The sequence below is a fragment of the Penicillium concentricum genome (assembly GCF_028827145.1).
Source record: "Penicillium concentricum strain IBT 3081 chromosome Unknown utg000003l_segment0_segment0, whole genome shotgun sequence".
Taxonomy (NCBI): Eukaryota; Fungi; Ascomycota; class Eurotiomycetes; order Eurotiales; family Aspergillaceae; genus Penicillium; species Penicillium concentricum.
Genome location: NW_026622756.1, coordinates 1,408,202 through 1,434,285, shown reverse-complemented (window position 1 = coordinate 1,434,285; position 26,084 = coordinate 1,408,202). Strand labels below are relative to the sequence as shown.

At 48.2% G+C, this 26,084-nt stretch overlaps 14 protein-coding genes across 14 annotated transcripts; 7 read left to right on the top strand and 7 right to left on the bottom strand.

Moving 5' to 3' along the window:
- Positions 1–18: 18 nt before the first annotated feature.
- Positions 19–1,853, bottom strand: N7517_008372 (fungal specific transcription factor domain-containing protein; the record flags this gene model as incomplete). Its single annotated transcript, XM_056726102.1, has 3 exons — positions 19–777; positions 832–1,167; positions 1,221–1,853. The coding sequence occupies 3 exons, from the start codon at positions 1,851–1,853 to the stop codon at positions 19–21; spliced, it is 1,728 nt and encodes a 575-aa protein (XP_056576953.1).
- A 746-nt stretch (positions 1,854–2,599) lies between these two features.
- N7517_008371 (PIG-F family protein) lies at positions 2,600–3,583 on the top strand (the record flags this gene model as incomplete). The annotated part of the gene is made up of 3 exons (XM_056726101.1): positions 2,600–3,019; positions 3,080–3,366; positions 3,427–3,583. 3 exons carry the CDS (start codon positions 2,600–2,602, stop codon positions 3,581–3,583), a joined length of 864 nt encoding a protein of 287 aa, XP_056576952.1.
- Positions 3,584–4,172: 589 nt separating this feature from the next.
- N7517_008370 (uncharacterized protein) lies at positions 4,173–4,376 on the top strand (the record flags this gene model as incomplete). The annotated part of the gene is made up of 1 exon (XM_056726100.1): positions 4,173–4,376. One exon carries the CDS (start codon positions 4,173–4,175, stop codon positions 4,374–4,376), a length of 204 nt encoding a protein of 67 aa, XP_056576951.1.
- A 265-nt stretch (positions 4,377–4,641) lies between these two features.
- Positions 4,642–6,801, top strand: N7517_008369 (uncharacterized protein; the record flags this gene model as incomplete). The annotated part of the gene is made up of 3 exons (XM_056726099.1): positions 4,642–5,214; positions 5,273–6,300; positions 6,363–6,801. The coding sequence occupies 3 exons, from the start codon at positions 4,642–4,644 to the stop codon at positions 6,799–6,801; spliced, it is 2,040 nt and encodes a 679-aa protein (XP_056576950.1).
- A 745-nt stretch (positions 6,802–7,546) lies between these two features.
- Positions 7,547–7,879, top strand: N7517_008368 (uncharacterized protein; the record flags this gene model as incomplete). The annotated part of the gene is made up of 1 exon (XM_056726098.1): positions 7,547–7,879. The coding sequence occupies one exon, from the start codon at positions 7,547–7,549 to the stop codon at positions 7,877–7,879; it is 333 nt and encodes a 110-aa protein (XP_056576949.1).
- A 258-nt stretch (positions 7,880–8,137) lies between these two features.
- Positions 8,138–10,477, bottom strand: N7517_008367 (fungal specific transcription factor domain-containing protein; the record flags this gene model as incomplete). The annotated part of the gene is made up of 4 exons (XM_056726097.1): positions 8,138–8,560; positions 8,648–9,550; positions 9,607–10,367; positions 10,465–10,477. The coding sequence occupies 4 exons, from the start codon at positions 10,475–10,477 to the stop codon at positions 8,138–8,140; spliced, it is 2,100 nt and encodes a 699-aa protein (XP_056576948.1).
- Positions 10,478–11,221: 744 nt separating this feature from the next.
- N7517_008366 (uncharacterized protein) lies at positions 11,222–11,407 on the bottom strand (the record flags this gene model as incomplete). Its single annotated transcript, XM_056726096.1, has 1 exon — positions 11,222–11,407. The coding sequence occupies one exon, from the start codon at positions 11,405–11,407 to the stop codon at positions 11,222–11,224; it is 186 nt and encodes a 61-aa protein (XP_056576947.1).
- Positions 11,408–11,846: 439 nt separating this feature from the next.
- N7517_008365 (putative acyl-CoA dehydrogenase) lies at positions 11,847–13,905 on the bottom strand (the record flags this gene model as incomplete). The annotated part of the gene is made up of 4 exons (XM_056726095.1): positions 11,847–13,359; positions 13,413–13,475; positions 13,533–13,749; positions 13,800–13,905. 4 exons carry the CDS (start codon positions 13,903–13,905, stop codon positions 11,847–11,849), a joined length of 1,899 nt encoding a protein of 632 aa, XP_056576946.1.
- Positions 13,906–14,268: 363 nt separating this feature from the next.
- Positions 14,269–15,585, bottom strand: N7517_008364 (glycoside hydrolase family 18 protein; the record flags this gene model as incomplete). Its single annotated transcript, XM_056726094.1, has 4 exons — positions 14,269–14,915; positions 14,995–15,229; positions 15,290–15,314; positions 15,503–15,585. The coding sequence occupies 4 exons, from the start codon at positions 15,583–15,585 to the stop codon at positions 14,269–14,271; spliced, it is 990 nt and encodes a 329-aa protein (XP_056576945.1).
- A 1,417-nt stretch (positions 15,586–17,002) lies between these two features.
- Positions 17,003–17,425, bottom strand: N7517_008363 (tautomerase family protein; the record flags this gene model as incomplete). Its single annotated transcript, XM_056726093.1, has 1 exon — positions 17,003–17,425. The coding sequence occupies one exon, from the start codon at positions 17,423–17,425 to the stop codon at positions 17,003–17,005; it is 423 nt and encodes a 140-aa protein (XP_056576944.1).
- Positions 17,426–18,082: 657 nt separating this feature from the next.
- Positions 18,083–19,123, top strand: N7517_008362 (NAD-dependent epimerase/dehydratase; the record flags this gene model as incomplete). The annotated part of the gene is made up of 2 exons (XM_056726092.1): positions 18,083–18,497; positions 18,552–19,123. 2 exons carry the CDS (start codon positions 18,083–18,085, stop codon positions 19,121–19,123), a joined length of 987 nt encoding a protein of 328 aa, XP_056576943.1.
- Positions 19,124–19,706: 583 nt separating this feature from the next.
- yth1 (cleavage polyadenylation factor RNA-binding subunit YTH1) lies at positions 19,707–20,471 on the top strand (the record flags this gene model as incomplete). Its single annotated transcript, XM_056726091.1, has 1 exon — positions 19,707–20,471. One exon carries the CDS (start codon positions 19,707–19,709, stop codon positions 20,469–20,471), a length of 765 nt encoding a protein of 254 aa, XP_056576942.1.
- Positions 20,472–21,328: 857 nt separating this feature from the next.
- pst2 (putative NADH-quinone oxidoreductase Pst2) lies at positions 21,329–22,103 on the top strand (the record flags this gene model as incomplete). Its single annotated transcript, XM_056726090.1, has 4 exons — positions 21,329–21,355; positions 21,408–21,493; positions 21,554–21,950; positions 22,008–22,103. 4 exons carry the CDS (start codon positions 21,329–21,331, stop codon positions 22,101–22,103), a joined length of 606 nt encoding a protein of 201 aa, XP_056576941.1.
- A 1,110-nt stretch (positions 22,104–23,213) lies between these two features.
- Positions 23,214–25,040, bottom strand: N7517_008359 (glycosyl hydrolase family 79 C-terminal domain-containing protein; the record flags this gene model as incomplete). The annotated part of the gene is made up of 5 exons (XM_056726089.1): positions 23,214–23,729; positions 23,801–23,997; positions 24,050–24,102; positions 24,155–24,718; positions 24,772–25,040. 5 exons carry the CDS (start codon positions 25,038–25,040, stop codon positions 23,214–23,216), a joined length of 1,599 nt encoding a protein of 532 aa, XP_056576940.1.
- Between the last annotated feature and the right edge of the window lie 1,044 nt (positions 25,041–26,084).

Below are 26,084 nucleotides of genomic sequence, written 5' to 3'. Positions count from 1 at the left end.
TATCTGATTTGAAACTATTTAACCCATCATTTCCTCAAGCCTAAACTGATCGCGGATGTAATCGTCTTCCACTAAATCATCAAATATCGACCAAAAGCCCTCACCCCCGAACGGGTTCGGATCGACTGGAAATAATCCGTTCCAATGCTGAGCTTGGCTGCGCTTCAAAATATCCATCATCTCCCGTGTCAGGGTTTCAAAAATATCCCTAAACCGTTTTGTCGACGGCCATTGCTCTGAGATGGCAAACAGGACACTCGAACAGGCTCGAATATCTTCCAACGCGACGAGGTCGGGCCTATCCTTCCTTGTCCAAGTGGAGTATAGGAGAGTTAGACCGGCCGTGAAGATGGAATGTAGCGCCAGGAGATTCCAGCCCAAAGGGCTTCGCTGATGGAGCACTTTGTAATGTTGGCAGATGTCTCCAGCTGCCCGAGCACTCAGTGTGAGATACTCTGCTGTCTTCGAAGCGTCTCCTTCTGGTTCTTTCTTTGCCGTAGTGATACGTCGTTGAAGGAGCATACGTAGTGCTTTGCTATATTGAATATCGAAGAATTCCCTTGTATCGTACATCGAGTAGCCAGAGGGATTAAAAGAGGCATCTATCGGAACCGGGACAGCAAGTCGCCAGGCATCCAGCTCATACCGAAAACAGTCAAGCTTTTCGTCAGAAGCCTCATGCACGTCGGCACCAAATATTTCACGGTGTATGCGGCTTTCCAGCCGTCGTAAATGGCACATATGGGTGAATGATTGGTATTTTCTCGAGTCATGCACCTGTTTCTTGATAAGTATTCAGCAGCAACATATTCGAAATCCAATTTAAATTACCGGAACGTCAATCTCATGTTCTGCTAGGGCGAATGGTCTGCCAAGGGTCAGTGAGACCGCTCGATCCAAAATATACGCACTCCAGAAGACACGGTTGCGCAGATTGAGTTCTTCTGCATTCAGTTGTCTCGCTCGAGAATCACGAAGATTGCGATGGAGGCCCATCTCGACCGCGTGTCTTATGGCAAGCCCAATAATGTGCCAGCTTCCAAGGTTTGACACATTACTCGGAGTGCGTAGAAGATAGACGGCAATTAATAGGAGGGCTTGGACCCGTTGTAAGCTCTGGCTCGCTAGAGCAGAGTCGATATGGCGAAGGGCACGTGTAAAGTATGTCTAGGCGCGTTTCAGAACTGAATACATCTTCTTGAGCTCCTGATGTGACATACCTCTGGGCTTGTGCATCGACGCATCTCGGGGTGTAGTTGAATGGTCCTCGCAGCAATAGCGTAAACCATATACAGTAAGAAGAGATTGTGGGCATTGTGATCTTCGTCCCGGGTTCTTTCACGAAATAAATTCTGAAGGGAAACCTCATCAAGAAGTGGATATCGAGGATGCACTCGTTGGAAGAACGTATCAACCAAAACATCCTCTTGATCTGTGGCCGCCGAATGCTCTGGCAATGGTGTCTGATCAGACAAAGTGGTGACACTACCTCTAACTCTTTCGCCTAACATAGATTGTGACAAAATTCCCTCCACAAGCCTAGAAAGCGAGAAGCCCGATGTTGCACCGACAAATGACGGCTCTGCAGCAGCGTTCATACTCAAAAGCACAACATCCGTCGATAGCTCACCATGGTAGTCGACTGGTGAGATAGAATGCGGGGCGACTTCATGAGTGCAGTTTTCATTCCTCTGTTGGGACTGGAGGCGATCTTGTAGCTCGGCGACTTGTCTTTCTAGTCTGCTAGCATGTTGTGCCAGTTGCGAGTGCTCTGTGGTGTGGAGAGCATCAAACCGAGGTAATGTTGGCCATGTACAATCTGCGCTACTTAGAATCTCGACACTGTTGCTCATCTTGGGAGATTATTTCAAAACATACTGGATCCTGACCGCTCACAGGCCGAACATACGGGGAGCTCGCCATTGCACTATCTTTCCATCAGCAATCATCGCTTGAACGTATCGTCAAGTCCTTGCCTTTGTTTTGCGACGCTTGCAACGCTCGCAAGCGATAGATGCCCGGGTTCTGCGATGTGGTGGCATAAACAAGATGGGAGGTCATAGGAGCTGGAGGGGGGTTAAAGGGGAGAATGCTTCTGTATATACCCCGACTCTACGGTAGGCTAACCTATATAGGCAGCTAGATACAGGACATCCATTGATATTACCTAGCATCGGTTTAGATAACTAATAATAACATAGCGAGCCAGCTGTAAACATCTATTTTCACAACGATAAAGAAATAATAATATTTCACATCATGTCAGAAAAATATATTGAAAAATTATAAAAACGACAAGAAAAAGAAGTAATCCTTCGAAACTAGTCAAAGTATTGCAGTAAGAGCCGACACAATTTTATGGACCATTGAGAACGCGAGCAACCAGCACAAATGCATTTGTGAAGTCGAAAATGATCTTGTAGCCCGAAATTCAAGGCAGCAATTACTTTATGCCTGAGATATCGGGTGACACGGCATTAAGGCCACAGCCAATCATCGCCGAGCTGTCATCCCCATTGAAGACCCCCATTTCCATCCAAATCAGCCGGGGGCTGCTCAAGGTTTGTTTTTCACAGAAAACAGCCAGTTGATTTCTGCAATGGCCCCAGATACCTCTTCCGCGCCAGGGGCTTCCTCTTTGACACCCCAGGCCCCCGTCGAGAAGCCATCCGCCCCTCCCGTCAACATCCTCCCCTCGCTGATAGCCCGGATCTATTCAATTGCGCACCCAGCACTCCTTTTGGCATTGGGCGCTACTCGTTTCGAAGCATTGGTGGCTGATCCTACTAAGGAGCTTCTTTCCACCTTACCATGGCTCACCCTTCTACAAATTTTCTACGTGATTGTTTGTCTTCCGCCCGCCGGATCGACACCGTCAACGGAGACGAGCGCGTCCGCCCCGGCTGATGGCAAGTCAAGTCCTCGGCCATCTGGATCTGCTGGTGCCGTGCGCCATGGAAAACATGGAAAGCGGAAGCAGCACGCCAACAGTTGGGCATGCATTTGGTCCCGGTCACTGGTACGAGATATTTTTCTTGGGTGGAAACCGCGGCTCATTGATACTGACACGACTGTCTAGCCGGCCCTCCTCTCGCTCTCTCTGACCTTCGCCTTGGCCACCCCGGTCCTGACAATCCTTCTGGTCCTCTTCGGCGCCCCGCTCACAACGCACAATTCCGAGACCGTCCTGTGTGCGGCTCACATGGCCGTTCTATCCGCGACGGCCCTGATATACGCCCACGGGGTGGATCGCACCGTGTGGAACGAGGTTTGGGGCATTGCCCGTCCCGCCGATGCGGTCTGGGGCAGTGCGCTCGGCACAGGCTTGGGGGCGTGGTTAGGCGCTATTCCTATTCCTCTTGACTGGTGAGTTATACGTTCATACTGTACTTCAAATGCCAAATACATGGCTAACTCGACATGAAGGGACCGACCTTGGCAAGCATTCCCAATTACGATTCTCGTTGGGGCGTACATCGGATACGCCGTTGGCTCCTTGCTTTCTCGTACTCCATTGGTTTACGGCAAGCGTGTCAAGTTCACATCCGAGGACTTGAGCGAGACCGAAAAGAAGACTAACTAGGGATATTGTCGTGGACTCCGTCTATATTCACACAATACGGCATGTTTCTAGAGATGTATGCCTGGCTTGTATTGCCACAAAGGGCTTTTACATGACTGCCACCACCAGTTATAATTGGTTTTAGATATCTAAAAATTAATTTGTTAATGTAAGCTCCTTTAATGGAAGAGAGGAACCTCTTGCTCTTCACATCTTATTTTTTGAAGTCACTAATTGCCTGCATTTTACTTTCCTATATTGTCTTTCCTATATTGTTAGGTAGGGGATCTATATTTGTAAACCCCAAACTAGTCTGATGGTCCATCTCTAGATATATCGCCGCAGAAGGTCTAGAGCTGGGCTGATTTGCGGATATGCGTGTGTTTGAAGGAGACACAGTCTTAGTGATCTTTGTTGGCGTTGGTGTGTGTCTCTGATTGAAGGAACTGTTCGGCTGGAAGCCATTGTCGAGCTTGGTTGTGCCTTGAATATGATATCAACCAGTCAGCATATGACCACCCAGGAAGCGCTGACTATGGGACTGGCCAGCCGGGTGGTTCCTAAAGGATAATCATTAGAGGAAGCTACTGAGATAGCAAGACAACTCATCATGTTCTCTGAGATGTGTCTCAACACAGATCGCCAGCCATGCTACTACAGGTATGAGGCATCACCATTCCAGGATCCGATATCCCAGGAGGTTAATGCTGGGAGAAAGATGATTTCGCAGGAAGCCATTGCAGGTGCAGCGAAGTTCGGCAAAGGCTCAGGGTGGCAAGGGAGCTTCAAGGATCATAGCAAAGCCTCCGCTTGATGTTATAGTTAAGTTCAGGGGTTTGGCAGCATGTATCACCGACCTCCACCGAAAATTACCGAAAGAAACTACAGCATCTTGTGTGTGAATAAATACCCGAATGAGATTGTCTATGCCGGGATCCAAAGGCCGGGTGCCGACTACCGAAGGACTATTAATGTGATTGAAAGCGACTGCGTGTATTCTATCCGTCGCTACAAACCATTTTAGACTCAATTAATTCCGATCCTATACTTTCAAAGCCAACGATTGACACAAAAAGGAAATGATAAACCCAACGAAGAGCGACACCCTCAGGGCTCGTCCCATCTGGGAGCCTACCGTCCCCCAAGACCAAATACCCATGAATATCTATCGTGAGCACATCAACAAGAAATTCAATCAGCAGCTTCGCTCCTCCCATGATCTGCACCAATGGTCTGTTGAAAATATGCAAGAATTCTGGACGGATCTCCATGGCTATACGGGAATCATCCCGCCATTGCCTCCGACAGTAACATCCGCATTTGATCCTACCACGCCAATGGACAAGATTCCCAAATTCTTCAGCGGAGCAACTGTCAACTACGCGGAAAATGTTGTGTCTGGCTGGGACTTGAACAAGACAGCTCTTGTTGGAGTTCGAGAGGGCCAGGATTTAAGTGGGGAGGTATGGACATGGGGATTGTTGAGGGAGAATGTCCGAAAGGCAAGGAGTGCTTTGCTCCAGCTCGGTGTTAAGGAAGGAGATCGAGTTGCTGCTATCATCTCAAACAGCGTCTGGTCGATAGGTATGTTCCTGGCCACTGCTAGTATCGGCGCGATTTGGACCAGTATCGCACCGGATTTGGGTGAAGAGGTACGTTGTGAAGGAATGGAAATCGTTGTTGATATCAAAGACTGATTGGACATACCAGGGCTGTGTGTCACGGTTGCAACAAGTCGCTCCACGAATTCTCTTTGCAGATGGCGAGTCTACCTACAAGGGGAAAATGCGATCGAACGTTGTTAAGATTCAGAGCATCGTAAAGGCATTACGCTCAAAGCCACAGGTGTTTTTAATCCCTATCACCGGCGCCCATGAGCCGGTATTCCCGGGGCTCGATCAATTCTTGGCAATGTCGAGGGATGAGGACATGCTTGAGTTCAAGAGGGTGTCTTTCTCTCATCCACTCTACATCCTATACACTAGCGGCACCACCGGACAACCAAAGTGCCTGGTGCACAGCCATAGTGTTATTCTGCAGCACAAGAAGACATCCATACTGCACAACTCTTTGACATCGGACGATGTTGTTTTCCAGTACAGCAGTACCTCATGGGTCCTGTGGAATATCATGGTTGGTCACTTCTCCGTAGGCCCGACTCTGATTCTATATGACGGATCTCCATTGTGGCCCAGTGCCAAGGGACTGGCAAAAATCACGGAGTACCACAAAGTCTCATACTGGGGCTGCTCTCCTCGCTATCTGCAGGAGCTCGAGATGACCGGCTGCATCCCAAAGAACGAGTTCGATCTCTCGTCCCTCAGAATGGTGCAGACGGGTGGCTCTCATCTGGGCGAAGACCAATACCACTGGTTTTACCGCGCATTCCCTTCGAGTGTTCATCTCACCAGTGTAACAGGGGCAACGGACTTGGCGACTTCTTGGATTGGGACTGACCCTGCAGGTCCACTGTATCCTGGAGAGATCCAGCTTCCTATGCTTGGACATGATGTGGACATTGCCGATCCTGCCACAGGAGATTCCATTAAGACGACTGGAAAGAATGGCGAGTTTGTCTGTCGCAAACCATTCCCATCAATGCCAGTGTTCTTCTGGGGCGATGAAGACGGATCGAAATACAAGAGCGCATATTTCGAGAAATTTGAAAATTGCTGGGCTCAGCACGACTGGGCGAGTTATAATCCAAAAACGAAAGGTTGGCAGATTCACGGAAGGAGGTAAGTTGAATTTCCCTGCTGGTGGAACTTGAAGGAACTGTGTGCTGACTGGAAACCGACAGTGATGGTGTCCTGAATCCACAGGGAATTCGCTTCGGGTCGTCGGACATATACTCGATCACCGAATCGGCTCCTTTCAACTCGGACATCTCAGCCACTCTCTGTGTCGGGCGTCGACGATCGCATGACTCTGATGAAGTTGTGTTTTTGTTCGTTGTCATGCAGTCTGGAAAGCCGTTTACAGCCCAACTTGCTGTGGAGCTCAAGGATGCAATTCGCAAAGGCTTGAGCAGTAAGCATGTTCCTCGCTTCGTGATTGGGGTCAAAGAGTTCCCTATGACGGTGAACGGTAAAAAGATTGAGACATTGGTGAAGCAGGTCATTTCGTCTGGCCAGCTTCCCAAGACTATCAGCAGTACCGTTGCAAATCCCGGGTGTCTGGATCACTTCAGGCAGTATTGTGAGCTCGAGGTACAAAAGGTCAATAGGAGTAGGCTATAGACGACAAGATCGTAGCCGATACAACAGACAGTGATTTGGAAAGAAAAATAAGAAATAAGAATTTATACATAAAAGAGCAATTAGGTAGCAGGTTTAAGCTCTGAGGATCGAGTTTCCAAAATATTGTCACAGGGTACAGCGTAATGGGCTATATATTCATACCACTACCAAGATGCCAGAACAAGAGGAAGTTTCTATTGTCATTTTATCGTGCTCTGCTATATTCGAAAACAAGGGAACTATTCGAAAAGAAAGGTGAAATGCTACTAGCTGGGCATTTTGCAGACTCCCATGCCTTAGCTAAACCAAATTCTCGACCTTTTTCTACCCATCACCGTCAGTCAAATCTAGGGTGGACGTTTTTCTACCAGTGATATTGACCCATTATAATTAACTCACGGGTTTTGTTTGCCTCGTACCCCGGGAAAAGAAAATGGGGAATATCCCCTTTGGAAGAGTTTATTGGTGAATAGTCCGGGTTGGGACCACAAAAGGGGAATCGGACTAGTATATAGGCGGCATTGCTAGATGTCATATATACGAACCTTCTAAAGCTGGAATCTTTTGGAAGTATCCTAAGGCCGATTACTAAATAATTCTGCACATCTAGCGTCCTGATCTCCTACACTTTCTTCCTTTCTTCCTCTTGTTTCACTGAAAACATCACCACCACCTAACGCCTGCCTCTGGATAGCCTATCTCTGGACCCCTACCTCTGGACAACTATGAATTTTCTATCACCTAGATGATTAACTGCACGCGCAGACGGAATACCCTGAAAGAGAGAACATCATGGACTGGAACGAACTCATATTCATCAACACCATCGTGGGTGAGATCTGGACGAGCTTCCAAGAACGTACGTCTGAACAACAGCTTGCCCAAGGAGGCAGCTGCGCTGCCTGATGACGATCTGAACACGCCGTCACCCTTTCGCTCATCCGAATGTCCCAGCGACGAAAAGCGATGGGCATTGTGCTTCGAGACTTGGTCTTTGACTGCCAGGGCCGTGACAGAAGCTTTCTATGGCACCATTCACCCCCGCATTATTGTGGAAAGGCACAGGAGTAGTAACTAATCGAATGAATTATAGATTATCATCAATGGGGCTGCTGTCCTGCCAATTCCACGCCCGGGCCCAGATGGAAAATTTGCTTCAGCCTAGAGGACATGGCTAACTATGGATAGTCCATTCAAACCTGTACGTATAGTTCACCAAATGTGGCCCCTTCCCCTTACCCTCCCTTATATGCCGGCATATGAGGAGACACTAGCTAACTACAAATGTGTAACAATAGCCCAGTCACCCAAGGAGGTTATTGCCAACATAGAATTTTCAACCAAGATAATTGGCATTGTGATACTGGTACGGCAACTCATAGTCGATGGGATCAAGGCCTGAGACTGGTGGTTCAAACGCCAGTCCCAGCGGTAAGCGGCCTCGGAAAGTCGCCTTGAGCTTGCTGAGCTCAGGTCTCAAGCTGCGACAAAGGCCGAGTACGCGGATCTCCGTACGCGGGTAACAAGGGTAGAGGCCCAGCAGAAAAAAATGGAAGTGGATCAGCGAGGCCGGCGAGAGGTCCGCGCAGGGGGTGTTCACACGGGGGCTCACTCTGTGTCGCCCAGTGGCCTCAGATTCCGTGGTGGAATGCACAATAGCCCAGCGTGTAGGGCGGACGCACGGCACGGAAACCATGAGCATATCAATTAGACATGGACCGGGACCAACGACCTTTTTTGTGACACCGATTCTCAAGCTCTGTTAATGTCATATGTTCAGTAGCCAGGAGCCACTCCAGTCAAATCCAGCGCCTTCCCAATTATTGCTGAATGGATCTAAACTAACATCAAGAGAGGCAAAGTCGTAAGCATCCACCGGTTGTCCTGGCGGAGCATCAAGGGAACGAAGGGCATCATTAGGGGTTTGGATGTCTGCCATAGTGCAGGTAGGCGAGATGCCCGTGTTTCCACTTGTAGGCTCCGAGGAGTGTCCAATGATCTGCCATTGTTTGCAGAGTCTTGTGTCGAACCCCTCAAAGAAAGAGGCTGCGTCCGGGTCGAGAGTAGGCGACGAATCGCCGAAAAGACCGAGCTCCCGGACTTTGTCGGTCAATTTGTTCAGTGCGCGCAAGGGTCCGACCGCTGAGAGCCACCTTTCGGATAGCTTTTGAAGGGAGAGTTTCATGACTGTTAATTCATGTTCGGCGGTACCCTGCAGGTGGGAATAGCGACAGCTAGAAAGAAGGGACAGTCCAGCGCATAGTGGATAGAATGCAAAGACAGGGCCTAGGTATCGAAGCTCATCGCGCAGCAAGAATTCCTCGTAAATCCCCGCAATGAACGAAGATGCGACCAGCGATGCTGGGGGTGGTACGCTACCTGGCGTAGGTGAGCGATGGAGAATAGTGAGCACCACGAAATACTTGACCAGTAGCTGTTGAACTTCGAAATTACAGATAGCCGCATCGTCTTGGTCTGCAACAGATGATCGTAATCTTGGAACGACTTGTTTTGCCCATCGGTAGACAGCGTTCTCGAGATCGACTTGCCTTTGGCGAGAGATTTCCTGTCGTAAGTGGGACTCGACTGTGTCTCCCAGAAGCCGGCATATCGTGCAGTAGGCTAGGAATAATTGAGATTTGAAGTTGTTCACGGGGAAATCTTTGATTGATGGCGGAAGCACATCGCTGTCGCGTAGATTGATAGTCCGTGGTCGGCCGACGCCAACAGAAATTATATTGTCTCGCACCTAAGTATGTTAGCCCATGAATGCCTTGTAGGTTGGAATTCTAATGAGATACGTACCACGAGAGACCACCACAGCCTTCTCCGGAGGCCGCGATCTCGGGCATTGGGCGCGGGTTCCTTGTGTAGCCCAATCTGAAAGGCCATTGCTCCAGCTGTTCGAATCCAAAAACCACTGGTGTCGGTGGAGACATCCTCGGGTCCAACTGGATTATACCAATGCAGCAGGCAGGCGGCCACAATAGAAATCAAGGGGTCGTCACAACCACCAAAAAAGAAAAGTAGCTTTGCTCGTCGGTAAAACACTTCGCTAGACCCATAGTCCAAATGAGCTTTGGAAACTCTGCTTCCAGCGAGGAAGACGGCCTGGAGGAGCAGCATCGATCGTGGCGCATTCTCTTCCAGCCATTTCGGGTCCACAACCGGTGTCCAGGGTGCACAGTGCATGTTGAAACTGGCCATCAGTTCTTTTTGAACCGATACAGGAGGTAATTCAAAGGCACCCTGGTCGCGCAGCATTTGCAAGTCGGTCGCTGATGCTTTGGGGTTGGTGTACGTAGTTTCGCGACCGGGTTTGACCATATTTTCATCAAACGGAACGCTGCCGCCGAGATATTCACTGCGGCCGCGATAGCTCTCTTCTTTAATGAACGGATTGCCATTACTGGCAACCACGGCTGAATTGGTTTCAACTGGAATTACCGCATGAGACACACTCAAAGAATTCCGCTGTGAATCCACCTGCGCCTCCGGTGACTCGGGAGGAACCTGTGAGCCCCTCGGTGTCTGACTCAAGGGAGCAGAGTTTGACACATTGCGCCCTGGCGATAGGCTGTTGGTAAACCTCTTGCGCTTCCTTGTATATGGTCTGAAGGGAGTTAATTATCGATTATTCGACTTTTCTTCGGGTTTGCTTACCTGCACTCCACATCTGACTTTTTGCAGTTGGTGCAAGGGTCTTGGGTGGCAAAGTCACACCTCACCTTTATAATCATTAGCAATTACTCGAGAACATGTCAATAACCAATGCGACACCTTTCTTTTATGACAGATTATGCATGCCGAAGACATGGCGTTATGCCCGACAGCGTAGATCCGAGTGATGGTAGGGAGAAGGTCAAGAGTGGGGTTTAGCCGAGGCAGTATAAAACGCTTAACCAGCAACATTTCGTTTTTATAGTTCCCTTGTTTTTTTTAATATGGCGGAGCAAAATAGAGTGACAGCAGATACTTCCTCTCATTCTGGTATTGGGGTGACTGCAATCCCCCTGATAGGATGAATGACGTCGGCCCCTTGACTGCAAAGGCCTGCTACGAAGCCATTCTTGTCTTTGAGGACCCGAAACAAAATGTACCTATCTTGACAGGGTGCCGGCAAAAAGGCATTTTAGACACTAAAGCTTCCCGATCTTATTAAAACAGGAATAGATAACAACAATTTGTAGGAAAAGGAGCAGGCACAAGGTCTTCTAGCTACAAACTGTCTTTGTCCTTGCCAATAACATCCCAAGACACAATCCTCACCATCAGGATGAGTTATAACGTTGGTTTCGGATCTTCTCCAACGTGGCGAGTCAGTCATATTAGAGCAGGGAGGCGAGTTAGAAGAAGGTAGATTGGGGCCAGAAAATGAACTGGATAATGATGAAGAGATGAATAATCTGCTCACTTTAATTCAGCCGGCGTTATGTCCTTTGTCGAACTTTACATTTGCCAACATAATGTAACAAAGGTTACCAACTGAAACATTTCGTGTCTCCTCAACAATCGGACTATCATCTGGTGCATTGAATGAGTGGATGGTTTTGCCGTCCTTGCCATCCTTGTCGATGATATTGCAAGATCGATCTTTGAATTGCATAGTCATATATTCGGTGATTTTTTTCTCTTTATGTAAAATCCATTCCTACTTTCCACTGAGCGCGTCTTCTCCAGCCGAGCCCGACATTGAGTGAGAAACCGAATAGAAAATGCGTGACGATAACAGACCGAGTATAGGTACAAGGCGATGGTAGCAAGTCGTATAATAAGCAAAGGTGTTCACGTAATGCAAGAAGACCCCATCAGTGATATTTCCGAGCTGTCGTACAAACGCCCGTTGATGTCCAAGATGCATGTCCTTTTATATATTTCCTCGCCCTTCTCAGATTTATAACTACATAGACGACAGAGGAAAGACTGGAAAAGACTTAAACTGTACAGGCGACTTGACTATGTACAACGAGGAATGTACCTGACCATCTCAAATATCGGCTAATATGGCATGCTATATATGACAGCAATATTCACGCTTGGATTTCTCAGAGCCTCGAGCTCGCCTTCTGCAAGGACCGGTGACCAGATGCGCGGATTGCAGGCAGGTCGACTCCCCATGCAATGCGGCAGTCCCATTGCAGATGTTCCTCGCCTCCAGAGGTAGCGCTAGCAGTGCCCCTAACTGTAACAATGTCATGGAAAACTTGGTCACCCACACCACCTTCAGCACTCAGGATCCAGCGACGAGCGATCTCTGTCGTCACAGGGTCGCTATCACGTTCAGCATCAAGTGCCAGAAGAGCACCGGATAAAATCCAAGCCAGGGTAAACATAAAGCGACGCCCATCAGCAACAGTCGAAGCGGGGTCCTGGGTGGTGAAACGAGCACGCAAAGCCAACCACGCAGATGTCAGGGCATTCCGCAGATCTGCACTCTGAACCAAATTCAGGGTACGGTCAAGCCATGCTCCAAATATCTTCAGATTGTCCTTCTTGATAAGGAAGCGGACGAACTCGCTGGCAAGCACATTGGTCGTACCCTCCCAGATAGAATTGACTGCGTTATTACGCATAATCCGAGAGATGTTGAACTCGGGCTCGTCAGCCTCATCCATATACCCAACTCCACCCATAGATTCCTGACATTCTTGAATTCCCGTGGTGGCCATCTTACTGATGACTGCCTTGGCAGTGGCAGTCAAGGTACGGAAAACCACCTCGGCTTCCTTGCCAGGTTTAGGTAGATGTCCGAGCTTATCGGATGCCGGTGTTTGATCCTCAACCATCCCAAACAAAGCAACTGTGAACCATGCAAGATTCATTCCACCCCGATGCTTTACTTCCAAGTCCGCAAGGAGTCGCAAATGCATTGGGATCAGCCAGAGCGGCTCGCCAACTGTAGTTCTGGCTTTAGCAAAGCTCTTCGTGATGCTGATAGCTCGACGCCAGCCAGCAAGTGATCCAATGAAGGTATGAAGTCGAGTCACATTGAGAAGAGGCGCGATTGTGAGGATACCCTGGTCTAGTTCCCCGAGGAGATGCGCACGCATGTCCTTCAGTTCCAATTCGGCTGTCGGCAATTCTTTGGTACCAAGTTTGTTCTTCAACCGGTGGATCCTAACACCATTAGAGACAACTTTAGAGACGCCGTCGGCGCCCACAACGGTCCGTCGCAATGGCGCGAGGAACGTGCTTAGCTTTCCGGATGGTGTTTTCGCGAGCAAAAGCGCAACGTTTGCATCTGTTGCCGAGGAGAAGAACTTGAATCCGCTGATAAGGTAGTCTCCCTCACCCAGCGGGTCGGAGCCAGAGGTAGCTAGCGGCGAGTATGTAGCCCACGTTTCGGTGTTTTGGACGTCACTACCACCAGCTCTCTCAGTCATCCACTGGCCCGAGGTCCAATGATCATCCTTTTCGGAGATCAGCCCCTGGAACGCAGCATGGAAAGGATGCGTGGATGGCAGTTTTTTTATTCTTGATGAGAGAATAAAAGCAGCACCGTCGGTCATGCTAATCGGACAGGAGTAGAGTCCCGAAGAAGGAGAGTACAAATAAGTTCTGGAATTATGGCATGAGTGATAGCTTAGGAAGATCGATAACAAAATACTCACAGCGCGTACTGAACTGTTCTCCGATCAACTCCCAGGCGCTGGTCATAGCCCGCCGAAACGATCCTAATCGGGTAAAGTTAGATCATGCATGTCATCACGAAGCCGATTTGTAGAGGATACCTATTCCGAGCACCCCATTTTCCCAATTGCTTCCAACCTTCAGTGGTCACCAATCGATCATAATCATATCGCTTACCCCAAACATTGTGGCTCTTCACATATGGGACATTCCGTTCAGCATCGGCGCTCCATTCACGAACCTGCTCGGAGATAGCCTCGGCACCGAGTTGGGTGAGATGTGGTTGCACAGATTCTAATGTGGCAGATGGTAGGTACCCTGGATAATGTTTAGGAATCAGTACAACTATATATGAGTGAAAGCCTCACATGCCAGTGTTCGTTGAAGGCTGGGATCCGACGTGTAGGTATTCTCCAACGGGCCCGGATCGGTGATGTAGCCGATATCTGCTGTCGCAGGCTGTAAGGATGACATAGTGCAATTATTACAAGTGAATGCGATGGGGAAATAACAAACCGAACGCTCAGATTGAAATTGATGAAAGCTGTTGAAGATGCGGGGGGAGATGGACCTCGGCCGTCGGTTGTCTCGTGGAAGTCTTTTAGTCTCATACCTTCCCTCCGTAAAAGCGCCGACAGCCTGTTCATGCCTTATTGGCCTTGCAACAAGATGTCCATGTTCTACCGTTTCTATTAAATAACCTGGTCAGGGTCTGGTGTCGGCAAGCCAATTCTTGATACAATTCTAGACTTTACAATCCTTTCTGAGGATATCCAGCGAGCCGTAAGAGAAACTAATTTTAAATTTAATGTCGCTTTTGCAAACAGCTGAAAACCCTCACATCTCATGCAGTGTGTTATATCCCGTCTCAACCAAACTGCGCGGTCCTCGGGCATCAGAGCAGACATGCCAGTAGAACAGGCCACCTAATTTTGACGAAGTCACAAATTCAGCTTTCTGTTTTACTGTTTCTGGGGTATCGTATGTGACAAATCCGCCATCAGCTCCAGTACAGAATGATGCACCAATGTTCGGGTCATAGTACTCCTGTGTCCCCGGTCGGGGCAGATCGCGATAGTCAAACACACCATCCTCACCACCGTTTCCAGTATACCGCTGACCAGGGCCATCGCTCCCCAGGAAGGATCGTCCGTAAACCGGGACACCCAAAATGATCTTTCTAGGGGACACTCCTTGGCCTACGACGTACGAAACCGCTGAATCACCAGATACACCTGAGCCATAAAGCTGCGCTTGATGGCCCGTCTCGGGTTCCCATGGTCCAGCGAAATCGTAGGTCATGAGGTTGATCATGTCAAGATACTTTTGTGCCGCAGCAAGGTCAATGTTGCGCAATGCCCACTGGCCAGCAGGGAGGGCGGTAGTAAGGACGTATCGCGGAGCGGGTAGTACTTCCCGCAAGCGTGCGAGGAGACGAACATAATCTTTTCCTTGCTTGGAATCAGAGGGATGTTCCCAGTCGACTGCATAGCAGATAAAGTAAGTCATATGCTTCGGGCTTGTGTCGTTAGAATTCAAAAAAAAAATATAACACGGGCTTACTGTCAATCCCATCAATTCCAAATTGATCCACCAGTTCCCGCGCGGTGCGAACGAAAGTGTCCACCCCAGAGCGGCTGCTTGCTACAGCGGCAAAGTTCTCACTGCCTTTTCCACCACCACCAACAGATAGAATGACCCTCATCTTAGAGTACTGTTGCTTCAATTGAACAAAGGCTCTAAGACAACCTTCTGCCCCATCAACGGGCATCTGGGTATCAGCCCACTCATCACTCAACTATCACGAAGCGTCAATAAATATTCCCATATTGGAGGACATGCTTCAACTTAAACGTACATACACAGTACCATCATCTTTCACCCTGGGAGAAACCAATTCGAGATTAGCGCGTCAGCCATCTACAAGAACTCGAGCCTTTGAATGGCGGTGATTGGCTGTGTTTACCAGGCAAATGCGTAGAACACGTGAGAGATAAATCCCAAGCGTAAAGATGAGGGAGGTTCCTTTCGATAGATTCTCCAATTCGGATAGTAAGCTGCATTTGTGTACAAAGGCACTTCGTAAGAGGCATGGGACTCGGCGGGGTCACGATCCGCGCCCCGTCGGCGGAAGAGCCTGGAGGCTGAGAACATTGTCAAGACGTCAAGATCAAGAGTATCAGAGCTCTCGGATTGGAGGGGGAAAAAGACTGAAGCTGAACGGAGATTCAAAAAAGGTGTACAACAAAAAAAAAAGAAGAGAAAAAATGAATTGAATGGAAGGTGCCCAATGCAATACTGTGTTTCCTTTTTTGGAATCCGTCACGTGGAACCTCGCCTTCGCACACTTGAGTATTGTGTATGATCGGATTTGAAGAAGCAAACCTCACGTCACTAAGCTCATTGGGGGTGGACGGTCAACACGATACAAGATGCGGGGAACGCAGGCGAAATCTATGCACAGATTTTTCGTACAGAAGTACGTACGCAATGGCTGTTTACATGGCCAGATGCGGGGGTCGGTTGCCTACAGAGGTCATTCTAGATCTCCAAGACCCGGATCTTCTCGGGGTATCTCCGTATGACTAGGGTCCGATCGAGCGGAAAATCCTGTCAGGGAGACTTTCTAGCTAAGGCATGAGTGTGGATCATCCTGCATGAGCGATGCACCCCATGTTTGAAAGGATTATGCGGAATGCACGGAGATCACCGTACACCATATTATTATGGACGATCGTGACTTCCGAAAATACCAAGCGTCAAGCTTGTGTTGCCCGGTGAGTACTCCGTAATATATTCTGCAAAACTAAAAATCAAACAAGGAGAGGGGCTATGTTTGACATGCTGATCTTTTTGCTTTTTTTGGTTTGGTGACCGGATCGCTTACAGGGGTATCTGATTCGCCGAGGGAGCTTATATGATGAGGCTGGCGAACTATAGGGCAGGGATGCATATGGCCCCGGCTTTGTGTTCCACCGAACTGATCGAGTATGGGATTATTACTGCATTCTGCCGGAATACCGTTTGACTATTTCGGGGAAAGCCTCCTCAAATCACCTTGAATTAGCGAGTATGGAGAGGACGAATACGAAAAAAAGAAAATAAAGTGCCATATCATTGGCGAAATGCGCTCATTGCAATGAACAGTCCCAAGATGACCAATCACACAAAGCTACAACCTTCGCTTTGAGGTCTAACAAATTACACTGTCTAAGTCGCCTAAAGCGCCCCTGGCTTTCGTCCAAGGTTGGTCGCTACTTCGGCTTTGTTCAGATAGCCTTCCTTCGGCTATTTTCGACAAAAGGAGTGTGATTTTGTCTCGGATCTCAGATCGATGAACGTAAGAATCCATACTGTTAACCACGAATCCCTATTGATTCAGGCGCTGTACCTTGCTGAAGCATCGCCTTTGATGGCAAAGAATCTCAATATACTTGGCATCTATCAGAAACGTTTACAGAGGAAGGTCAACAAGCTCATAAAAATGTCCGAGCTACGCACAGTTCTTGAAGTATATAGACACAGTGGAATTCTTGTTCTCCATTTATGCCTTTGGTATCTTCATACAGCACTAGAGCTTAACAGCCTTGTTCAGCTCGACCCATTTCTTCTCTCCCTCTGACCCAGGCTGCGGCGGCACCAAACCATTGATCTTCCACAAGTCTCTCGACACTTCCGTGACCCAATACTCCCATTCCATTCCCTTCGGCTCAAATACAGGATTGAGGATCTCATCAACATCGGTCAGGAATCGCTGTTTGGTTTCGTCGTTCTGGAAGGCACGGGCGACGTGATAAATTGTCACGGCTGCAAAGTTGGGGTGAGGTTCGCCGCCAACGAATGCAGTACCTGGGATGTCCTCGATGAAGTGGACTTGAACGTAGAATGCAGGTAGGCCGTAGGAGACGTACAGTCTGGTGATTGACTTGGCGAGTTGTTCTTTTTCAGGAGCCGTAATGGTGTTTGGGCTATGTTTGATGTACCAGGCAGGCATTTTGAAGGAATGCTTTCTTCTGAGTATAACTATATTCCAAAGGTTTTTAAGATGAATATGGAATGAATATTTGTTGATCAACTATATATATATTGGATCTGTTCATTCTTATATTGCATTGAAGATAATAAACTCCCAAATATACCTCGGGAGGTTAGCGATATCAAAAATTGTCGCGCCATCGTCATATGCATGATCATTATTTTCCTCCGTCCCATAGTATTGATATCTCGGGGAGATAGTATAATAGAAAAATGTCGAATAAAACAGCGGGTCGTTTGTGACACTATAAGGTTTTTGATCATTTCATCAGCCGAGGCCCCGATTTTGATTACTATACCATGCAACATTTCAACCTTGGAAGCTTCACAATAGTAGCACCAATGATTACTCGGGTTGTATGTTAGATCACTCGGGGTAACGTTCAAAAAAATGATGACATATCGGTGTCTCATGGAGTCGAGGCTATCTTTAGAACCCCGACCAGGGTTCTATGACGTAGATTATCATTTTTGATTATCCTAAGCTATCGATTATATCTAGGTGGAGACTTGGGCGAATTATATTCGCTAGCAGATTACAAATTCAAAGGACAGATATAAAAGACAGCTGAGCGCATATCGTTTTTTCCCCATAAACATTCAGATAATCAATAAAATGTCCAACAAACTGATCTTTATCACCGGAGCCACTGGCTTCATTGGGAGCGCCACTGCAGTGGAAGCTCTCAAGGCCGGGTATCGATTGCGAATTTGTCTTCGCAAGCCATCTGAGCAGTTGCAAACCCTGCTGTCAGAGTATGGTGACCAAATTGAATTTGTTATCGTTCCAGACCTCACTGATGAGACGGCATTCGACGACAAGTTGAACGGCGTCGACTATGTTCTTCATCTTGCATCACCTCTTCCCCGTGGAACCGACAAGGCAGCATACTTTCCCCCGGCTGTGAAAGGAACCACTGCCGTGCTGAAAGCAGCAGCAAAAGTGCCGACCATCAAGAAAGTAGTAATTACCTCGTCCATTGCAGCCTTAATTCCGATGTCTGGCATTCCTACTGGTGGTGTGGTGAAAGGTATATTATATCCCACTCGTTGATCTTCAAGAATTGCATTAACACATCTCCTAGAGGACAACGATTGGGACTTTTCCGTTGATGAAAATGGAGATTTCGAGGACCCTCAAAACCCGGCCGTAACAGCAATGCGACTGTATATGGCCTCCAAACTTCTTGCAGACAACGCAACTTGGGAGTTTCGGGCAACAGCCAAGCCCCAGTATGCAGTGGTGACACTACATCCCGCGTTTGTATACGGCCACAATCTTGTTCAGAATTCTGCCGACGGAGTCAAGACGGGGTCTAACAGTGGTTTGTGGGACCTCATCATGAAAGCCGATGCCACTAGAAATACCGTGGGAGTACACGTTCAAGATGTGGCCGAAGCGCACATCAAAGCATTGGATCCCAAAATCGCGGATGGCTCGAAGTATCTGCTGGCCGGACCGAAGACGACGGCCCCTGAGATTGCACGCATTGTGCAAAGACTCTACCCAGATTCCGGAGCATTGATCTCTGAGGATTGCCAGAGTGCTTCGTTCCCATTTGATGCGACTAAGGCGGAGACAGAGCTTGGAATTCAATGGCGCTCATTCGAGGCGATGGTGCGGGATCTGATGGATCAGCAGCTCGGGTTCATGTAAACATGTTTCTGTCAAAATACGTGTTCATAGATCAATAACAATATTTCGAGATGTCAGCTAGAGCCTCAACGTCAAGTAGATAATGATTGGATTGGATGTTGGGATTTAATTCTGTTGTCCTGGTTGCTTCTTGTTTTCCATCTTTACTTAGTTCTTATCTCTCTCGACTCCATTTCGGGCTATTACCGTATATTTTCCAAGAAGAGAATAGCACGAGAGTCGAGGGTATTAATGTATGAATCAGAATTTTGTTTAAGACCTCCAAAGTTGTCGACGGGTTAACTCTCGGATGTCAAATGCAAACGAATCAAACACCGTGTCGCCACCTGATTTCTAAGGCGACAACTGGAGAACAACCTGGATAGCTCCGCAACCTTCGCAACGAAGACTTCTTCCTCAAATCTCCTTCTCCGTGTCAATCTGAGTTGAGATACGAGAATCTGTGATTGATACTCTCTCATTGCAAACCTGGCATTTTCATTCTCCAAAAGGCGGGCATAGTCAGTCGAATTCACGCACCTGACTCGCAACACCCACTGGTCATCTCTTTACCCTCAGCACTTCTCCCCAGCTTCATCAAGCCATGGCTGCCGACACCCAAAGTGTAGCTGCGCATATCCTATCCACCGAACCAACGCGCGATCCCAGCTACAATGACTTTTCTTTCACGCCCTTTCTGCGCAAGAGCTTCGGCTTCGGACTCGCCAGCGATGTACCCGTCTGCAAAGCTTATAGTGAAGGACACTGCCCATTAGGGCCTGCCTGTCCAGATCGTCATCCCACTCCCTCCCGTGTGACAACCTCGACTACCACAGCATCCGGAATGGCGCCATCTACAACACACGGATCGCTGGTTTGCAAACATTTTCTCAAGGGACTGTGCAAAAAAGGACTGAAATGCGAATACCTCCACGAATATAACCTTCGACGAATGCCAGAATGCCAGTCATTTTCGCGATCCGGATACTGCACCAATGGTGACGATTGCCTTTACCAACATGTCCGCGAGGACGCACGCCTGCCACCTTGCGAGCACTACGACCGCGGATATTGCGAATTGGGACCACTATGTGCAAAGCGACATGTGCGCCGACGTCTATGTGTCTTCTATCTGGCCGGATTCTGCCCTGATGGAAAAGCGTGTGCCGATGCTCACCCTCGCTGGACAGAAAACCTTCCACGGCCTACAATGCGCACTGAGAAGACGGAGGAAGAGCTTGAGCACGAGCGAGTTCTTATCCGCGAAGAACAAGAACGCGAAAAGGAGCGAGAACGAGAATGGCGAAATGAACGTGGTCGGGGTGGTGGATTTGGGCGTGGCCGCTTCCGCGGACGTGGAAGGGGTTAGCTGGATTCTTATCGCAAGGGTTTTTTTTGGCGACATTGCATGGCATGGAGTGAGGTGTGGCTTCAGCAAGGGGTCCACGGGCTTCTTGATTTCTTTTCGTTTATGGTTCTTGCGCTAGTCCCGCGATACCCCTATTGAATTTGACGCAAAAACTTTCATAAAATTTTATCCCTTTACTTGAGCTCAATGGCACATTTGGTGTTACAAGGGAGACATACCTGTTTCACCCTTGCGGTATCATATTGCCGTCTGCTACACTAGCTTGGCCCAGCAAAATAGGCCTGTAGTGCTGTGAAACCAAATGCTTTAATCTTCAGCCACCGGACCTGAGTACACCGATATCAGCTTACCGATCTCGTACGATGCATTCGGACCCTTATCCCACAAGTATCATAAGCGATGCTATGACATCATGATAATCATGCAAACAGATCTATATCCTCTTAATTCCGCTGTTTACTAAGAGTAAAACCCTGCGGAATCTCGACAATATTAAATTACTATTTTTACTAATGATTTAGTAACTCGAGATGACCCTGGAGACCCCTAGCGTGTAAATTTTCATTTGTCAGTTCTCAGTAAGAATCACTAAGGCCAGAGCTATATCCGAGTGGAGCCCGTTCAGCCAATCATATCCCATATTTGCTCTGTAATCGATGACTGATAGCCACTTTGGAGCTTTCTGGCGCTCGCTAATCATAGAGGTACCTGAGACCACATACTAATTAATATGGTGGAGAATGTACCTAGGACATTCCTCCCGGCGGGGTGTCACCTCTTATAATAAGCTCCCCTCCCCGCCTCCTTCTGACTTCCCCTCGAACATTCACTCCAGAGTATCCTCCCAAACCGTCATCATGGCTCCCAAAATCGCAATTGTCTATGTACGTCTTCCAATGGCAATGTACTCTTCCATCTCACTAACTGTTCGTCCAGTACTCTATGTACGGCCACATCAAGGCCTTGGCCGAGGCCGAGAAGAAGGGCATTGAGTCCGCTGGTGGCCAGGCCGAGATCTTCCAGTCAGTCACACCATTATCCTTACCGCTCACGTCATTTCCTTAACATTTTGCGTTCTCCAGGATCGCTGAGACCCTCAGCGAGGAAGTCTTGGGCAAGATGTACGCTCCTCCCAAGGCTGACTACCCCATTGCCGAGCCTGCCGACCTCCTCGCCTTCGATGCCGTTCTGTTCGGTATCCCTACCCGTTACGGTAACTTCCCTGCTCAGTGGAAGACCTTCTGGGACAAGACCGGCGGCATTTGGGCCACCGGTGGTTTCTGGGGCAAGTACGCCGGTCTCTTCGTCTCCACCGGTACCCAGGGTGGTGGTCAGGAGTCTACTGCTCTTGCCTCCATGAGCACTCTCGCTCACCACGGCTTCGTCTACGTTCCCCTCGGCTACAAGACCGTCTTCGCCCAGCTGAGCAACTTGGACGAGGTTCACGGTGGTAGCGCCTGGGGTGCTGGTACCTTCGCTGTAAGTTAACACAACACACTCTCGATACGTTTCTCTTGCTGACAATTTTGTCTACAGGGTGCCGACGGTTCCCGTCAGCCTTCCGCCCTTGAGCTCGAGATTGCCACCGCTCAGGGTAAGGCTTTCTACGAGACCGTTTCCAAGGTCCAGTGACTGCATGGTAGCACCGAGTCGAAGCCGGAGAGCTCGACCCCTGCTGCTGGAGAGGCTGCTCAAAAGACCGAGCAGCCTGCCAAGAAGCAGCAGGGTCCTCAGGAGCCAGCTAAGAAGGAGAAGAGCAATGAGGGGCCATGTGGTTTGCCCAAGAAATGTACCATCCTTTAATTAGGTCCATGTCTCTGCTTGCCTTCTTTAATTTGCGGCTGTTCTCCTGGGCGTTCTCTAGGCGTTTCGAATTCTTATGATGATACGGAGATACCATTTTCATTTTCCAATAAACGATCATCTCTGCCTAATGGAAGAAATATTTGGAAGTTTCTCAATTGCTTTTGCAAGACCGCATAGTAACACGTAGATATTCATTTCTCTATCCACCTATGTTGTATATATGGTTCGCCTTCCATGATTATGCTCTTGGGTACATTTCTGAAAGTACTTTACGTATTCATATGCACCGGATAACGTTCGGTACTTGGAACCTGTCCCTTTCCGTTTTCGTGCTTGGATATCTAAACAGATGTCTGTGTCGCAAATCTTGCTGTATATGTATTCTTCATTAGGCTCGAGTTGTGACGATCTCCTTTCTGCCGGATGGTCTTTTCCCCCTGATCTTCAAAGGGTGCGTTGACTGGGGACAGTGGAGCCGTTGATGGATCACTACATGTAAATGTGAAACGCGGGGAAGAGAATAATTATAGTACAGTAGCAAATGATGATAATCGAAAGCATGTCCAAACAACACTAAAGAGCGGTTCTTGAAACCCCTCATTATCTTATGTATAGGCCTAAATTCGCCTTTGAGCATTGGTTTTGCTCTCAGGGGGCTACTCATACGGCAGTAGACATTAAGTCTTTCCGTTCTTTATGATGTACCAGTAGATAGGACTTTTATGAGCTCATGTCCGGGGACTAGGGAACCAATTTTCAACGGATAATCTTCAGGTGCGTTCTGTCCCTCAATACTAAATCAAGTAGACATCAGATTAGCACCCTTAGACAGTGGAATTGACTGTATCCTAGTCTAAATTTACATGCAGGATGTCCCTGTATAGGAATACTATAATATAATACATTTGACAAAAGACCTAGTTCCTGGTCTCGCCCTCACTTCAATGTCAAGAGAACGGCAGAGGAGTCCGGCACAGTGATACTGACGACGCCATCCTGGAAAACGGCTTGCTCATGCTGTGGATCGATTATGACAGGCTTTCCTTGTTGCAAGTCATAGTCGTATGAAACGCCTCCGAAAGTAATACCATCCAGCGAATCGCTCCCTGGGGCAGTGAGACGCTCAATCTTTGCTCCAGTAAACTCGTTCGGCACTTGGAAGGTGTAGGTTTTGCTTGGGCGAGGGCTTTCTGTGTGGTTAAAGGCTTTCAGGTTGAGGACAACAAGCTTTGACAGCTTGTTGCCGTTGTAAACTGCATATGCAGACTCGGTATCGCTCTGCAGGGGGATGTTCGCGACCCGGGCGTCGTCTGAGGACCCAATAGTAGAGGCAACCATGATGTGTCCATAATATGGTGCTCTGGTGGTTGGGGCCTGCTTCTTGCCTTGGACTGGCTGCCATGCGCCGTAGCGGTAATCAAGGCCTTGGTGGAAATGGAGACGCTCGATGTTCTGCGTTTTTCGCGTTAGCATGCTACTAAGATATGGGGAATTGAAAACGGGAAAGGGACAGGTATACGTACATTTTGCGCAGCCCAGAGGGAGAAGTCGACCACCCACAAGGCAGAACCGAATACATCTGATTGTCCGTTGCGTCCTTGGAATCCGATGGAGTTGGTCTCTGAAATGACATATGGATGACCAAGGTATGAGAGGTTCTGGGCACGTTCAACGTGTGTTTTGAGGGCCTCGACAACGTTCGTGTGGTTCATGAGTATCTCTGTTATTGCTATTAGCGCTGGTAGATTGGCCGAGGATGCAAATCAACTCACTTTGGAGATCACTAGGGGTATCCGGTATCGCCTCCATGTTCAGGCCCATGTAGCTTTTCAATATCAGTATTTTGAAATAGCAATCAAAGAACGTCAAAAACTTACTGATGGAAACCGAGTTCCTTGATCAGGCTCTTCTTGTCGTATGAATCCTCATTGAAGAGCTTCTCTGCAGTTGTGGCAGGATCAACAAAGTGAAGCATAGGTCCTTGTGTTACATCTCCTGGGAATTGATCCAGAAGAGGAGTCATATCAACACCGTCAAGTAATAGGAAACTGGGCGCCATGAAACCCGGGAATGAGCCACCGCAAGCCTTCTGAACCGTGACCCTAACGTATGCAGACTTGGCATTCCACTCACGGACATAATCCTCAATTGTGTAATTGGGAGATCGGTACATGATCGGAGACAGATTGAACTCATTGCCCAGTTCAAGGAGATGCAACTTGGAACCAATTGATTTACAGGCTTGGGTAGTCGCAGCCCCAAGATGGGTGGGATCAGACTCGTTCAGATTTAAACCGTGAATATATTGAATATTACCCAGAGTATGATACGACTCGAAGAAGCCGGGGCCATAAGTAACCCGTTCTGGTTGGTCGTCGGAGGGGTCCTTGTAGATCAGATGGATGCTTTCTTTCTGGTCGGAGACGTAAGTGGAATGATCCCTACAGCGGTAGTTATTAGCATTGATACAAGACAAGGATCATTCAAGACATACTGGGTAGTTCCCCCCACTCGGACTTTGGGAAGGACACCGGTAATCTTCTCGAAGTTGTCCAGCAAGGCCTTAGTAAACTCATTCGGGTGTGATTTGTTGCCGGCAAAGTCAGGGAAATAGGCAAATTCAAGGGAAAATGACTGCAAGTCTCTAGAAACCGGGCTGCTATCCTTGGATATATCGGGGATAGCTATAGGGTGGCTCTGATGGCCCTGCACTTGCTGGAGCAGCAGTGCGGCGCCCACAAGAGCAGAAGAATAAAAGAACATTGTGGAGTTGCTTCCAGAACAAAAGATGAAGTATGGTGAAAGTGTGGGGGAAAGAGCTTCCTTTATATCTGTTAATCCCAACAACCAAGTTCATAAGACTTATACACGAGGGCTTGAATAAAAATGACTGCCTGCATAGTCCTGAAGAAATGTACAACATTGTATGTAGACCTGACCCGGGTAATCCTCGGGACTCCATATAAATTTGTATATTGTATGGATCTTTAAACTGAGACATGACATATGCTAAGTCTTGGGACGATATACATACCCAAGTAGGTAACAACATCCATGGATCATATTATTGGCATAAGTAAATGATCTTCGCCCGCCCCACCCACTACATGGCCGGCAAATCGCCGGCAGTCAATGACCCGAAAGGTGACAATCCATGGATACTGTCATTATTAACAAACCAGGGTGGTGGCTCTAAGCAGTTGTGATTGCAGGATTTGAATACAGGAATACTAAGCAGAAAGTAAAGAGTTGCAGGTTATACTCCAGGGGATTAAGATCGAAAAGAAATAGTACTAGGCAACAAATGAAGAAACGAGGCTGTGTACTATGTTCAATTATTGTCTTCATACATATAATCACTGAAATGATTCGATGATCTCGACTTGGTATCACATCGGTCTTTGAAATAAGGGATAGGATCTCGATATCAAATCGGTCTTTGAAGGGAGGCTATGCTACTCCTTAACTCGGAACCCATGGACCCCCGGGTCAAGCCAGTGCCGAACGGAACTTCTAGCGGATCCACCTAACTGGAGCTCCCAATCGGAAATTATAAATTCCAACTCCCGTTACTGTCTAGCCCTCTCCAACCTCTCTCCGATCTTCAAAACTGTGCTAGGTATGTAGGTACACGCATGTGTAAAGTGTAAGGGCCGGGCACCTACTATGTCAATTCTAATAGGTTACCGATTTATAATACCTTCTATGGCTGCGCCTCCCGTCACGCACCCGTGCAATTCCGGCATTTTGTGAGATCTGGCAGTCCCGATCCACTTGTTCAGAGCATAACAGCAAGACGGCATGACA